General features: G+C 38.4%; 1 protein-coding gene across 1 annotated transcript in view; it reads right to left on the bottom strand.

Moving 5' to 3' along the window:
• LOC123638251 (coiled-coil domain-containing protein 144A-like) overlaps positions 1-14307 on the bottom strand; it is a 46670-nt gene extending 32363 nt beyond the window's left edge. The window contains exons 1-7 of the mRNA XM_045551732.1: positions 14275-14307; positions 13828-13898; positions 9390-9510; positions 9030-9097; positions 6825-6918; positions 6015-6181; positions 3157-4098 (exon numbers count right to left, since the gene is read on the bottom strand). Of these exons, the coding sequence (XP_045407688.1) occupies positions 3157-4098; positions 6015-6181; positions 6825-6918; positions 9030-9097; positions 9390-9510; positions 13828-13893 (1458 nt within the window). The 5' untranslated portion in view covers positions 13894-13898; positions 14275-14307. The remainder of the gene's footprint in view (positions 1-3156; positions 4099-6014; positions 6182-6824; positions 6919-9029; positions 9098-9389; positions 9511-13827; positions 13899-14274) is intronic.
• Positions 14308-15831: the final 1524 nt, after the last annotated feature.

Below are 15831 nucleotides of genomic sequence, written 5' to 3' on the forward strand. Positions count from 1 at the left end.
CTATGTTTACGTGTACACATGATATAGTTCCCACTTACAAGTGAGAACATGTGGTATTTTTCTTTTATTTCATTGAAGAGAATAGCCTCCAGTTCTATCCATGTTGCTGGGAAAGACCTAATTTCATTCTTTTTTTCTTCTGTGCTTTTACAAACCATGTAAATGAAAGGAAGGTGAAGGAAATGTCTACGTTTTGAAACAGTTTGTAAATCAGCCTAAATATTTGCATTTTGGAGAATACTAAAGATAGCCTTTCCATACAAGTTATCCTGAAATAGGCCGGGTGCGGTGGTTCATGCCTCTAATCCTAGTAATCTGGGAGGCTGAGGCGGGAGGATTACTTGGGGTCAGGAGTTCTAGACCGGCCTGAGCAAGAGCAAGACCCCGTCTCTACTGAAAATAGAAAAACTGAGCTGGGCAACTAAAAATAGAAACAAAAAATTAGCCGCGGCCGGGCGTGGTGGCTCACGCCTGTAATCCTAGCCCTCTGGGAGGCCGAGGCGGGCGGATTGTTTGAGCTCAGGAGTTCGAGACCAGCCTGAGCAAGAGCGAGACCCCGTCTCTACTGAAAATAGAGAGAAATTATATGGACAGCTAAAAATACATATAGAAAAAATTAGCCGGGCATAGTGGCGCATGCCTGTAGTCCCAGCTACTCAGGAGGCTGAGGTAGGAGGATTGCTTGAGTCCAGGAGTTTGAGGTTGCTGTGAGCTACGATGATGCCACGGCACTCACTCTAGCCCGGGCAACAGAGTGAGACTCTGTCTCAAAAAAAAAAAAAAAAAAAAAAAAAGGAAAGAAAAAAAAAATAGCCGGGCATTGTGGCAAGTGCCTGTAGTCCCAGCTACACAGGAGGCTGAGGCAGGAGGATCGCTGGAGCCCAGGAGTTTGAGGTTGCTGTGAGCTATGCTGATGCACAGCACTCTACCCAGGGTGACTGAGTGAGACTCTGTCTCAAAAAACAAGCAATACAAAAAAAACCAAGTTACCCCGAAATCCATGAAAGACATATACACAGATCCTGTGTCCATTCTCAAAACTGAAAATGGGAAATCAGAAAATATTATGGAACATTCCATGAAACATTATCCTCTTGGTTAATCAGGCTTCCCTCACCATAGCAATAGTGAAATCACTAAAGATCACAGTTGAACAACAACAACAAAAAAGGCTCTCAACTTCTGTGAGGAATGATGTTTAACTCTGCATTTTCCTAAAGATGTTATAAGAAAAACCATATGCAATTAGAAGAAAAAATGGCTGAATGACAGAGTTTAGAAAATAAATGCATGTAAAGATATATAACTAATAAAATCAATTATAATAAAAATACAAATGAAAGCTACACACTGAAATCACTATCATAAACACTTTATGTTACTTAACCAGCTATAGATGAACTGTTGACATGTTACATTTCATACATACTTGACTTTTGATTTGATCTATTTTCTTCTTTGAACCTGTCCCATCTTCTAAATTAACATGACACGGTGAAACCTCTACAAAAGCCTCTGGCCTTGGTTGTTTTTTCAAGGTAGTAGCCAGTTCTTGTAGATGTCTCACAAGTACCTGATATTTTTGTTACCTCATTTTATAAATCACCTTATTATTAAATCACGTTAAGAATATCTAACTCTAACATACATACTTTGAAAAATATCACCACATATATTCATTCACCTTCTTTTCCTCATGTGTACACATTCCTGTTTGTGACTGAATTCAGTTGAGATCACAGAAAGTGTCAGCTTCCTGCCAAATTGCTATCCTGTTACTTAATCAACAGATTCAGCCCACTAGTCACTTGTCCCCTGAGGAATTTGCAATGTTCCACGATCTAATGAAGTCTCAAAAAGAAATGGGTATGTGGGAGGGACCGATGGGGGTAGGAGATTCTACATTGTAAAATGCTTTCCTTCTTTTTTATCAGAAGCTTAAATCAACCTCAGAGTTCCTCACATATTCAATTGCCTGCTCAAATCCTTCCCATAGATTCCTTTGTCAGAGTAAAACCAAAATTCCAACAGCCTTCAAGGTCCTAGCATACCTGGCCTCCACCCTACTCCCTGACTTCGGCTCCTACCTCTCTCCCCTACTCACTCCATCCCCACTAGATGTGAATCCTGCCACACCTCATTAGTCTGAAAATGGGGATCCAATGCCAAACTCACAAATCACAGATAGCTATAGTTATCTTTATACTAGACAAAGTTATTTCCAAATCATAGTGATTGAGCTTTGAAATGACAATTATGAGCAAATTATGTGTAAAAATATACAAAGTAAATAAAAAATAACACTGAGAAGAGTAAATCAACTATGGTTTTGCTAAAATTCAGTAGTACATTATGATTTTTTTTTAAATTTCAGAGTATTACGGGGGTACAAATGCTGTGGTTACAGGAATTACTTTTGTGCAATTTGAGTCGAAGTTATAAGTGTGCCCATCACCGAGACAGCGTGCACTGTACCCTTTAGTTGCGAATTTACGTGTCCCCTCCTCTCCCCACCCGCCTGATTGGTTTCTGCTGAGTGTTACTACCATCTTATGATTTAATAAAAGTAAACTGCTGTTGAAGAATTGATAGGTGATAAACAGTACATCATTTCAAATTGAAATATTTTCAGATATAAGTCAAACAGACATGAATTAAAATAAAATTATGCCAACTAAAACATATAAAAAGCTACTGAAGTCAAAGTATTACAAGATACAGCAGTACATTTCAGTTCATCTCTGGAATCTAAACTTAATGGTCAGAGTAACCCACTTCACTGAATCTTAATTTCATAATACTCATTTCAGGTATAAACATTTCCATGTATCTGCTTCATCATGGTGTTAAAATGGGGCAACATAAAGACATTGAAATTGCATTTTACACAGTATAAGTCTGCACTATTAATGTTAGTCTATACTGACAATTCGTAGCTTAGAATTTCGAAGGTGACGTGATGTCTTTCCTCAAAGAACAGCATCTCTCCCATCTATTTGCTGGAAACAAGGTATGTTTCTACGCTGACAGAGCAAATACTTTTATCATTCTAGATATTTTTGAATCCAGCTGGATTCAACATTTACCCATAATGAAATATTATTTGTAATTTTCTTTCAGGAGATTTGAAAAACATTTACTATTCTGTGTACTTACTGTTCTTTCTTTTTCCAAATGACACATTGTTTCTTTTAAACGATCACATTCATTGGTGAGCTCCTGAAGTTTTCCTTCTAGAAGCAGACTTTGCTTGTCACTGCCAGCTTGACTTTGTTTCACAATATCCTGAAGCTGGTCCTGGATATTGGTTACTGTCTCGTCTTTCTGGGCAGCTTTGTTGTGAGCAGCATGTAGTTGCTGTCGAAGCAACATATTTTCTCTTTGTAGTTCACAGAATCTCTGCTCTAGAGATTCCTGCTTGCCCATGTGTGGATTCACTTTGCTTTGGTCACTGCCATACGTTTGTTCTATTTCCTTCGTTTGGCACTGTGTTTGCCTTAGGTCTCTTTGTACAACTTCTAAAAACGTTTTTTCTCGGAGGAGCTCTCTTGTGTGATGGAGCTCCGTTTCCAGGCTATCGATCTTACTTTCTGCTTTAGAAAGTTTTTCAGAAAGAATCTCATTGTTTTCTTTTAGATTCGACATGTGAAAATTCATTTTGTCTTGTAAGTGATCCCACTCATCTCTTGCTGTGCAGAAAGCAAGCTCTAGGTGTTTTCTTGATGTTTCACTTTCATCAAGATCACGTGTAGCGGCAGTCAGTCTGGAATGGCAAGAGGCAAGTTCTTCTTCCAGTCTTTCCTTGTTTTGTGTTTCACTCTCCAGTTTACACTTTAGCATTGCATTCTCAGCTGTGAGAACACAAAGCTGCTCACCATACTGACACACAGTTTTAGTTAATGTTTCCAAATTCCGCAATAGAGTCATGTAAACGTCATACTTTTCTTTCATCATTTCCGTGTCCTTTGGATATTTCTTTTCATTTTCTTCATTCTGACTTTTAATTTTGTCTCTCTCCATTCTCACCATGGCAAGTTCCTCCTGCCACATGCGATTCTTATGGAGTAGATCTTTTTCTCTTTCTTGGCTATGAGAAATCTATGGAAAACCAAGGAAGCTTTTAGCTATCTCTCAATACAAGGACCTATCTATCATGATTTCCTCTGAAATTAAAAGATAACCTGTCCATTTATACAATGAAAGGGTTGCAATAAGTGGATATACAACTGGAAAAGAAGTTGGAGCAAACCCTCCAACCTTATAGAGCATAAATTCCCACAGGATCAAAAATTTATTTGAAAACAATTAATCCATGAAAGTAAAAAAGAAACCACTACCGGATTTTTAAGGATCTCAGAACTGGAAAAACCTTTCCCTGAATTACAACAAACCCAAAGGCATAGAATGAAAGATTCATAAATTTGACTACATTTAAAAATTGGGTTTGCACTCTAATATCTAACCTTATACTACCCTCATGGTGAGAGCCTTAGGTCTGCCTATCTTTGGACAGATAAAATTTCCCAAAGTACTTTACGTTCCTTTTTCCTGGGAATATTCTATAGATACTCTACTTTTCTAACATTTGTATAGTCTTCTTTTGCTATCACCTAGATTTTCCACTAAATAGCCAGATTTAGAGAATGTGACCTTGTGGGGCTTCATGACGACAAAGGAAGCTTTCCCCCTTCTGCACTCAGCTTATTCTTTTCCCCACTGCCTTTTATCATTCTACGCTTATCCGGATCCTGGGATCTCAAAAAAAATGATGGTGTTCACTGAAATATATCAACCAAGTTTGCCACAACACAAGGGGCAGAGTGTAACTGCTGAGTTGCCAGTGCGGAATTCTGAAAAATGAGATGCTCCCCAAATTCCATATTCAATAGACATAAAAATTTATGGATGGAGAATGTACAGCATGAGTAATTACCTGCTTCACCTCCCTTATCTACTGATAATGGCAGTAAAACCAAGAAAGATGAAATGATTCCTCCAAAAGTGGTATTCCTAAAGTGGTATTACCTAGCATTTTATGGCACCAAAAGAGACGAAGCAATGCCATCATGCTGAGTCACATAAATTATCAGAGAAATTCACCAAATTTGTCAGATAAATTAAAGGTGTGACTTTGTCAAAGTAATATAATGCCTTGGACGTAGAGGGGCGGGATGGGAGGCCTCTTCTACTTTTACTTTTAAAGAAGAAATGTCTCCAGATTTTTGTCTACCACTGAAACTCAATGTCGAGAACTCAGCTTTCTACTCTGGAGTCAAATACTAAATTTTTGGCTGAGCATTTATGCTACTTATAAAATCATATGTGAAAAATCTAACCATACTTCATTAAACAACATAATATAAAGTTCCTATTCAACAGAAACATTTGAGAGTGGTGATTTTGAAATAAATATGTGGAAGTATGTGTATTTATTGTCCAAAATATTTAAAGTGGTCATGATGGAATTATAAGCTCCAAAAGTTTGACTTAACTGATCAACTCGCACACATAAAAGCACATTCAGAGATTCATTGGGCTGGCCACATTTGTTGCAACTCTCAAGGTTAGACACAGTTGTATCTCCTCTCAGTCACTGCGTCCTTCCCAATGTATTCCCATTGTGTTCTTTCCATGAATGCAATTCATCTTTCAGTCAATGGGGTGAGGGGGACCCTAGAGCTCATTATTAATAGATAGTTTTATCAATTTTCTTTATGCTTATCCTGGTGCAGGTGGTCACATGGTATACCGCTAAATTATTAGTAGTTTCCCAGTCCTTATGCCACCTGGGAGACTCATAGAGGGAGTTAGGTTGATGAAGAAATAATGATTATGAGAAACTTTTCCTGAAATCCAATCATGTACATAGCAGAAATAATCTATTTCTACACACAATTACATATATGGAAAACCCTATTTTACATATGAGCTTTTCATATCATAAGTAGAAAATCAAAATGGATCAAGAACTGATCAAGAGAAAAAACAAAGAGTAGCAGTAAGTGAACCCCTACCTCTTTTTCAAGCAGACCTTTTTCTTTCTCCACAGACAGTAATTTGACTTGTAACATGTCTACCTCATTCTTAAACTTTTGCGTATCTTGCCGTAATTCTTCTTTTAGATATACTTTTGATGCTCTGTCACTGTGTGGTGAAGAACTCAAATTTTCATGGTATGAACCTATGAAGTCACAACATTTTGCATGACATTAAATTACACCCATGGATAGCTGACCGTATCTGCTTGTATTGCTCTATGGTAGGGAAAAAGGAGCTCTGCAGGATCATGGGCCTCAACCATCAATGCCTTCACAACAGGAGGAGGACAGGTAGAATGGGAAAATTTTGCTCTACTTCTCTGTCAGGTTTTGGCACTGGACGCTCACTTTATATTCGTCCCACCTTTCTAATCCCCTGTTCTTCCATTTTCTGAAGAATTATTTTATTTGACCACTTTCTTTTACATCCTCCTTTTTCTCCTTCCTTCGCATACTCCCTGTACTCTTTGCCTTCCTCAGTCTTCATTCCCTCTTTGACTCCTTGCCTCCTCCTTATTTCCTGACTTCCCCCAGGTCTTAGACCATCTTGAAATGGAACTAACGATTCAGCTCCTTTCACTGACATTCTCAATTTCATCTGTTGCTAGCACCTGAGAAGATCTACAATGTGTCACCATTTCACTTCTCCTTTTCCTTACTAGGTATCTTAATAGGTGATTTTTTTTTTTTTTTGGGCCTGGTAGAATAGATCAGGGCTCATGTTTTTAAACAAATGTTCTCCAAATGACTTTTTTTTTTTTTTTTTTTTACAAATATGGTTCTTACCTTCTATTTGTCCATTTACTGTATTTCTTCCTTTTTGATCTACAGCCCTAGATGAAGGACCAACATCCTTCTGTACAGGACTCTTTGAGATACTCTGTCAAAATTTATATCAATAATGAGTTTCAATAAAAAAAAAAAACCAAGAAGTTTCATCAAGACTTCCATCATGTTCTAAAAAAAAAAATCTGAATCTCCTATTTTAAACCCAGTCAGATCTAAAAGGAGAAATATCTATTGAAAATTAAAACGTTTCAATAGAATACTTCATCTATGCTCTCTAGATAAAGTTTACCTCTCATCTTCATATGGGATATTGACTGTAATCCAAGCACAGAATGCCAAAGCAAACAGATTTCTGGACAAAATATTAACTCATGTGAATATTTTAACAAAGAACTAACTTCAAAATGCCTAACTCGACTTTGCATTCCCCACCAAAAAAGTCAACTAAAAAAAAAAAAAATATATATATATATATACATATATATATATACATATATATATATATATATATAAAACACATTTGCTATAATACACTCGGCATTAAGCATTTAAAATATTTCTAATTCTAGAAACATTTTAGTGTTAAAACAGAACACTTGGCATGATATGAACTTTGGAATATGTCAATAAAAATGATGATGATGATGGTTACCCTCTTCCTGCTTCCTGGTCATTCCAGGATCCTACAGGTAAAATGATGAAATGTGATCCACTGATTTCTGTGCACAATGTTGTCCTCCTAGACTTTCACATGGCTGGTTCCTTCTTCAACCATGTGAAAGTTGGCCATTTAAATGTCACCTTCAGAGAAATCTTCTCTGACTACAGAATTACACTCTCACTCCCAGCTCCACCCTAACTACGAACCTCTTTAATATTGTCTAACCTAACCTTCTCTGTTTTCTTTATATGGAGCACTTAATAAGGACTATCAAATGTTTTTTGCTTACTACCTTTTCTATTCCTACCACTGCAGTAACAGAGTCCATCTTGTACATTCAGCATCTAACCACTAAGCACATAATCTGTACTCAGTAACAGGAATTTATTCAAGGTCAACACATGTAAAATCCTATCTGGAGGGTTATCAAGTGCCAAATCACTATATTCCTATAGCACATCTCCAGTAATAGTCTGCTGAAACTTAACATACCCCAGACTAACAAGCCACATGTCCATTCTAACTTCCCCATTCTTTTCTGGATGCTACTGCTTTCAGATTTACAAAAAACACCCTCGATATTTATTAACTCACTGAACACCAGTGTGATCATTTGACCTTACTTTTGTATACACACTTTCCAGTTAAAAACTGTTTTCACATTTCTTATCACAGTTATTCATCACCCATACATACAAGGTAGATATTAGTATGACTTTTAAGAATGAGGTCACTAAAGGTCCAAGAGGATGAATCATTTTTTCCACTATTCCAGGGACAGTATGTGATACAACCAAGACACTAACCTATCTTCTGACTCCCACTCAGTGCTGGTACCACTGTGCAACAACTGCTTCTAAGAGGTCAGGCCATTTCCACCTCTTTCCACAGTTGTGCCCTTACTATACATTGTCATTATTTCAAGCATGGGTGCCACAAATATATTCAATGCATTCTATTCTTGAAAATGAATTCTACTTACCTGAACATCACTAAACCAAAATGTTACTATGATACTCCTATATTTACTATTACCCATACATTTCCTTCTCCTGAAATGGTCCTTGCAGACCGAAACTAGAATATCCAAATGCATTAAAACCTTCATGTATCAAGTATTATCATTTGAAGTTTCATGTTGCAAAAAATTCTCATCCAAACTGTTTCTCTCTGAGGGTCATTAGGCCCCTCACACATCCAGAAGTACCAAACAATCTTACATCGGGCCATGGGGTGACCTGGAATTGTTCTATAGGTTACAGATAAACATACTTCAGAGACCAAATTGATTCCCTGTCACTTCTAAGCCTTACTTGTTGCATTATACTGCCTGCACAAAGGAATGCTATAAACTGGCAGAATTGCATCATGCAGCCCTAACATACTTACAACACAATTACTTTCTTAATAATGAGGTGAAAATGTAAGAAAATAATTCCTTCTATATATATATACAGAGGTGAGAGTGAAAAGTCAGATCATCGCTTTTTAAGATTTAACAACACTCGAAGCTTATATTTTAAAAACACAACAGACAGTACCTCACAAGCCGAGTCCAAAGGTACTTCTACAACTTCATTTTCTCCAGATTCTAATGCGGACATCTTATCTATAAAATGTTATTCACAGATACACTCATGAGAACATTTTTTACTGTGTATTTTAAATACATACACGAATCTATCACCACTCATTTTCATTTAAGGAAATAAAATTACTAGCAAAAACTGATTTCAGGATTGAAGCAGATACAGAGAGAAGAAGTTGATAATAGAAGAAAAACAAGAAAAGAAAAATATTTAACCGAAATGGATGTTGCATTTTGATCTACATACGTTAATTGGTGTTTTCATAACAGCATGTAAGCGTGGAAAAATTTTTAGCTATAGTCACTAACTTACCACTTCTGTTACTACGGCACACAGCAGTAAAACTGCCATTAGCATTTCGCACTTGAGGAGCATTTTCAATAATGCTGATACCATTTTCCACTTTTGTAGTTGATGGATTTGCTGTTCCCTCCTATTAAAAAAAAAAATCCCAACTTCAGAACACATTGTATTTATTCACACACTTACCCACCCAGTCAGTTAAACAATATGTATTTATAGTGTCTATCAAATCATGGGCAATACTCTGGGAAAAGCTGAGCACATAAACAAAGGCAGATTCTGCACTACATTCAAGACAGGATTGAGATGTATTAAAAAAAAAAACAGAAAAAGAAAATTCATTACTTCTATAATTGAACTGAATAAAGGATAGTAAGGGCATGAATATGAGAACCGTCACTTCTACCTGGTAAACTGAGGAAATGCTGCAAAAATAGGACCAGATTTTGAAAAACAAAGTGAAGAAGGAGAGTATAAATGCTTTCTACACAGGGGAACTTGATGAAAAGGATGAGGCAGAACACAACTTGGTAATTAGGAGTAGCAAAGAAATGTGGTAAAATGACCACAGCTATAGGAAGCGGGATGGAGAGTGGAAATGGGAGAATCAGTCCCAACCACAGCAGACGTGTATGACCCAGAATGTGAACTATCCCCTTCAAGTAATGAGGATCCTCTGAATAAAGAGATGACTTAGGTCTTCACAAATATATTTTAGAAAGGTCACCCAGGCAGCAACGGAAAGATAAATGAACCTGGCGGGAGCCAGGATAACGAGAAAAGAGTATTTCAAAATTGTAAGTCAGAGAGTGAGTTAGGCTAATAAGATATGAAAAATGGTAAGCAGCTAGAACATATACAACTTGGTGAATGACTGGACTGGGGACTGCAGGGAGGGCTGCGGTGCAGGACTGTTCCTGCTTCAGAGTTTCACTGCTATTTATTAGGGCTCTTTACTAGGGTGAAGAAGCCAGATGGCAGAGTAGATTATGAAGATCAGGAAGACTCAGACAAGGGTCAAGGACAGCTTCATGTGACACTATAACAAGCTTGGGTACCCAGGGGATGTGATGTACAAGACAGATACATGTAAAAAAATCGGGAGGAGGAGTAACCTTACTTAAGAAAATTACACAGAGTAAAGAAGGTAAGTATTTGAAAAATATACTAAAGTGGTAGAATTCAATAATGTAAACTCTGAAATTCCAAAAATAAAAACCAGAGGTGGTAAAAAAAAAATACTGTATATAAGTTTTCAATTATCTAACTCAATATGTGTTTCAAGGACATAAAATGTGCTTTTATTTACATACACAAATGTTCATTTCTGGAATATTGCCGGGATATGCATTTTTAAAAGGAATCAAACTGTTGAATTTTCAAACACCGATTCAAGATGCCAATTCAAGAGGATTCCTTTGTAAAAATTAATCTTAAAAGTTTTAAACTGTAAAAGAGCTCCTTCTCCATTTGTGTGATTACAGAATTATGAGGCATGTTTAAATGCTGCTATAACATACGAAGAAATGTAAAACCCCATGTTGAAATTGATGTGGTTTTCTTCTGCCCTGGTAAACAACATATGAATAGTTCTAATTTCTCTTTACACCAGATAAGCTATTAGTTAAAAATTGGAGATGGTATCTAGTTGAAGAAAATAAAGCTATGATTCCCCAAGTTAAAGATTAAAAATCTTCAGATATGACTGTGCGTGGTGGCTCAGGCCTGTAATCCTAGCACTCTGGGAGGCCGAGGCGGGTGGATTGCTTGAGGTCAGGAGTTCGAGACCAGCCTCAGCAAGAGTGAGACCCCATCTCTACTAAAAATAGAAAGAAATTATCTGGCCAACTAAAATATATATATACAAAAAATTAGCCGGGCATGGTGGCGCATGCCTGTAGTCCCAGCTACTGGGGAGGCTGAGGCAGTAGGATCGCTTAAGCCCAGGAGTTTGGGGTTGCTGTGAGCTAGGCTGATGCCACGGCACTCACTCTAGCCCGGGCAACACAGCAAGACTGTCTCAAAAAAAAAAAAAATCTTCAGATACATCTTCAATTATCAAGGAGGACTCAATGTTCATAAGAAGGAGAAGAAATCCACTGAAATGTAAACTGTACAGGATTCCTGAGATTTAGAGATGAATGCATCTACAGGCCAAGTGGAACAGCTATGAATGCTAAAGTTCATAAATCTTCCTGAGAATGCCATAAAGAGTCCCCTTTGCGGGAGATATTTTTAAAAGTAAAAAATAATCACCCAGAGATGATGTTCTATATTCCACTGGAAACCATTCCTTCAGCATTTTTCTGTGATAAGAAAGGCACACAAAGCTACTACACAGAAACCTGTAACTAAATATGGAGACAGAGAGGGAATGAAGGGACAGACACTGAAGAAACCTTTTCTGCAAGGAAAATTTAGGTGGGTGTAAAACCATTTCAAAAGTTTCAGGCACATGGATGAACACACAAACAAAAACAAGAAACATTCCCACTCAATTATGAATGTAAATCAAGAAAGAAAAGAAAAGCAATTTAGAACAATAAGATCTAAAAAAGAGACTTCTATTCACAGCACATCCACAATAATACTGACTAATATTTACGTGACAGTTACTTTTTGTCTCCACTTTTGTAGGCTTTAATTGTATTGTTATAAAATGAGGCATTCAAGTAGTGAAACATGGTCACACACCACTACCTAAATGCTGTAACCTTATAAATACAAAAAGAGAAAAATGGAAACAGAAACATTCCATCAGTTTCTCCTAGGAGAAAAAAACATGGGTAATCAGAATCCTAAACAGTAATGTGCGGCTTGTAATGATATCATGTCTTAAAGATACCTTTGGAAACCGTCACTAGAAAGAGCACAGAGGGGAATACAGGCAGAATGGCTAACTACAGATATCGGGCACTGGATCCTATGAGGGAAAACAGAAAGTCTCAGATGGTAAGGCACACCCCAGGTGTAATTCTAAGGACAGAGTGCCAGAACCCACCACAGATCCCACGGGAAGAAGTCGCAGGGCAGAACAGGAAGGAGGAATGTTCTGGCAGAGAGAGACCCCAGGGGAACTGGGAGCCCCATGGAAAGGGTAGGTGGGGAGGTTTGTTTTTCCTCCCCTCACACCTCTGGCAGTCTGCAGGCCCCCCAAACTGTCAGACTGCCCCTCTGTCCTCAGGAGCCCAAGCGCTGCTGCCCTCAGGGAACTGGGAGCTTCTTGAGCACAGAGCACAAGGCCGCTGGCACCCTGGAGGTCGTTCTCCCTCCCCACAGACCACAGAACACATGGTGGGCACCATACTACTTTCGCACCCATTGTGTGCCTCTGTGCTGCCCAGGGAGCTTCAGCTCTTCAGTTTCTCATTTCACTGGAACCCACACAAATGTGCTGCACAACCTACTCAGACTGCAGCAGCCAGAGGGGACCAGTGAATCTTGGGGAAACTGAGTGAGCCCACAGCTGTCACAGTCTGTGCAGAGTGCCTACAGGTGAGAGGACAACACAGTATGCCAGAAGGGATCCTTGGGACATGGGGGTCAAGAATGACAGGTCTCATCCTTTTAGACTCTTCTCCTCCTTCTCCTCCTCCTCCCCTGCCCACCCACACTGCACAGCCCTGGCAGTTCCTACAGATGCCACGCCTACTACAATAAGTGACATAATCGGATACTAACATGTCATCTGACATCCACTCAGTCCTGGTACCACTGTGCAACAGCTGCTTCTATCTAAGGGGTCAGACCCTTCCCATTTCTTTCCACAGTTGTGCCCTTACTGTCCATTGTCATTAAGTCATACTTGCCCTTGCAAAAGCATGGCAGCCACAAATATATTCTGTTCATTCTATTTTTGAAAATGAATTATATTCATCAAAATATCACTAAACCGATTTGTTATTACAATCTTACATATTGATTATTCCCCATAATTTTCCTTGTCCCGTAGTGTTCCTTGAACATCTTTACTTGACAATCCAAACATATTAAAGTCTTCACATTTCAGCCATTATCTTTTGTAGTGCATGTTGGGAAATAATTACACTTCAACTCTTTCTATCTCTCATTAGCCCTGTCCACATCCAGATGTACCGTACAGTCTTACACTGGGCTATGGGTTCCACTGCACTAATTGGGTAGGTTTGGATCAACATACTTCAGAGCACTAATTGATTCCTTGTCACTTCTAAGCCTTAGATTTTGCACTACAGTGCACTGCCTTGTTAAATGAATGCTGCAAAAGAGCACAATTATACTAGGCAGCTGCTATATACTTAGCACAGAATTGTTTTCCTAACAACAAGCGGGAAATCATAAGACAATAACTCCTTATATGCATATGCAGAGGCGAGAATGAAAAGTTAGATCACTGCTTTTCAGCTTTTAACCTCACTTAATGCTTAGGTTGTAACAGCATAACAACAACAAAAACAACACACAATACCTCCGAATCCGAATCCCTAGGTGGCGACGCTTCCTCTTCCTTTGGTCCAGACGTTAACAAGGACATCTTAGCTGTAAAATGTCATTCACAGAGTCATTTACGAGAACATGTGTGACTGTATGTTTCAAATACCTACACAAGTCTACTGCCATTCACTTTTATTCAGATGAAATAAAAGTAATAGCAAAAAATTATTTCAGAATTGATGCAGATTAAAAGAACAAAAGGTAGGCCGTATTGAAGGAATACAAGAAAAGAAAAATAATTACAGGAAATGGTTGTTACATTTGAAAGCACATACGTTAACTGGTGCCTTTACAACAGTATTTACGCATGGAAAAATCTCAGAGACATTCACTGATTTACCGCTTCTGCTATTTTCATGCGTTACAGTAAAACTGACATCACTTTTTTGCTCTCGTGGAGCATTTTCAATAATACTCATACCATTTTCCTCTCTTAAACCTGCTGGCTTTGTTGTCTCCTCCTGTAAAAAAAAAAAAAAAAAGAAATGCACTTCAGAACACATTGTATTTATTCCCTCACTCACCCACTAACTCAGTCAGATAACACACAGTCACTGTGTGTGCCAAATCATGGGCAATATTCTGGGACAAAGCGGAACATATAAATAGAAGGCAGATTCTGCCTGATATTCAAGCGGGACTTGAGATGTATGGAAGCAAATAAGAAGAAAAATGGGTAAGTCACTAAGTCACCAGTTCGACAAATGGACTGAACAAAGTCCAGTGAGGGCACAAAGGAGAGAACAGTCCATTCTAACTGGGAAACTCCAGAAACGCTACAAAGAGAGGAATGGATTTTGAAAGGCACACAAAATACAGACCGAAGGTGTGAAGAATTTCTTGACATGTGGGATCAGCACAAGGATAAGGAAGCAACCAGGCAAATAGGCGAAGCAAAATAATGTGGTAAAACTGCAAAACAGCTACAGGAAGTGGGATGGAGAGGGAAAATGGGAGAATCAGTCATGGAATGAGCATCCCCTCAATGAGGAGATGACTTACATCTTCACAAATATATTTCAGAAAGGTCACCCAGGCAGCAATGGAAAGCTAAATGAACTTACCAAGCGGGGGTCTTCCAACATCATAAGTCAGAGAGTGAGTAAGCGAAATAAGATAGGAAAAATGGTGAGCAGGTAGAAGATACAGAACTTGCTGAATGACAGAATTGGCGACTGGGGGGAAGACTGGAGAGCTGGACTGTTCCTGCTTGAGTCTTTCACTGCTATTTATTCGGGGTTGTTTATTGGGGTGAAGAAGCCAGATGTCGGAGTATATTACGGACAGTCAGGAAGACTCAGACAAGGGTCAAAAACAGCTTCATCTGGCAATGCGTCAAAGCTGAGGCACCCAGTGGACGTGATGCACAACACAGAGCTGGGTAAACACACTGGGTGTAGGAATCGGTAAGCTTACCCGGGAAAACTGTCTGGAGTTATGAAGGTAAATATTTGAAAACCATACAAAAGTGGTAGAATTCAATAAGGCAAACATAGAAAGAACTCGCTAATTCTAGAAGGATAAGGAGAGGAGGGAAATAAGAGACGGGATGCAATTTTTCAATTACATAACTCAGTGTTTGATTCAAGGATATGAAACATACTTTTATTTATATAGGCAAATATTTACTTCCAGAAAATTGCCGGGATATGCATGTTTAAATGAAATGAAATGAAATGGCTGAATTCTACAACACTGATTTAAAATGCCACTTCAAGAGGATTCCTTTGTAAAAATTTATCTGATGAGTGTTAAACGGTAGAAGACCTCCTTCTCCATTTGTGTGATTACAGAGTTAGGAGGCATCTTTAAATGCTACTATAATGTAAAAAGGAAACATAATACTCTATGTTGAATTTCACGTGCTTTTCCTTCTGCCCCGCTAAAGGACATACTAATAGCTCTAATGTCCGCTTTATGCCAGATAGGGTAGTAGTTAAGAGTGGGAGAGAGCATCTAGTATGAAGAAAGTAAAGCC

Source organism: Lemur catta, chromosome 5 (assembly GCF_020740605.2).
Source record: "Lemur catta isolate mLemCat1 chromosome 5, mLemCat1.pri, whole genome shotgun sequence".
Taxonomy (NCBI): domain Eukaryota; kingdom Metazoa; phylum Chordata; class Mammalia; order Primates; family Lemuridae; genus Lemur; species Lemur catta.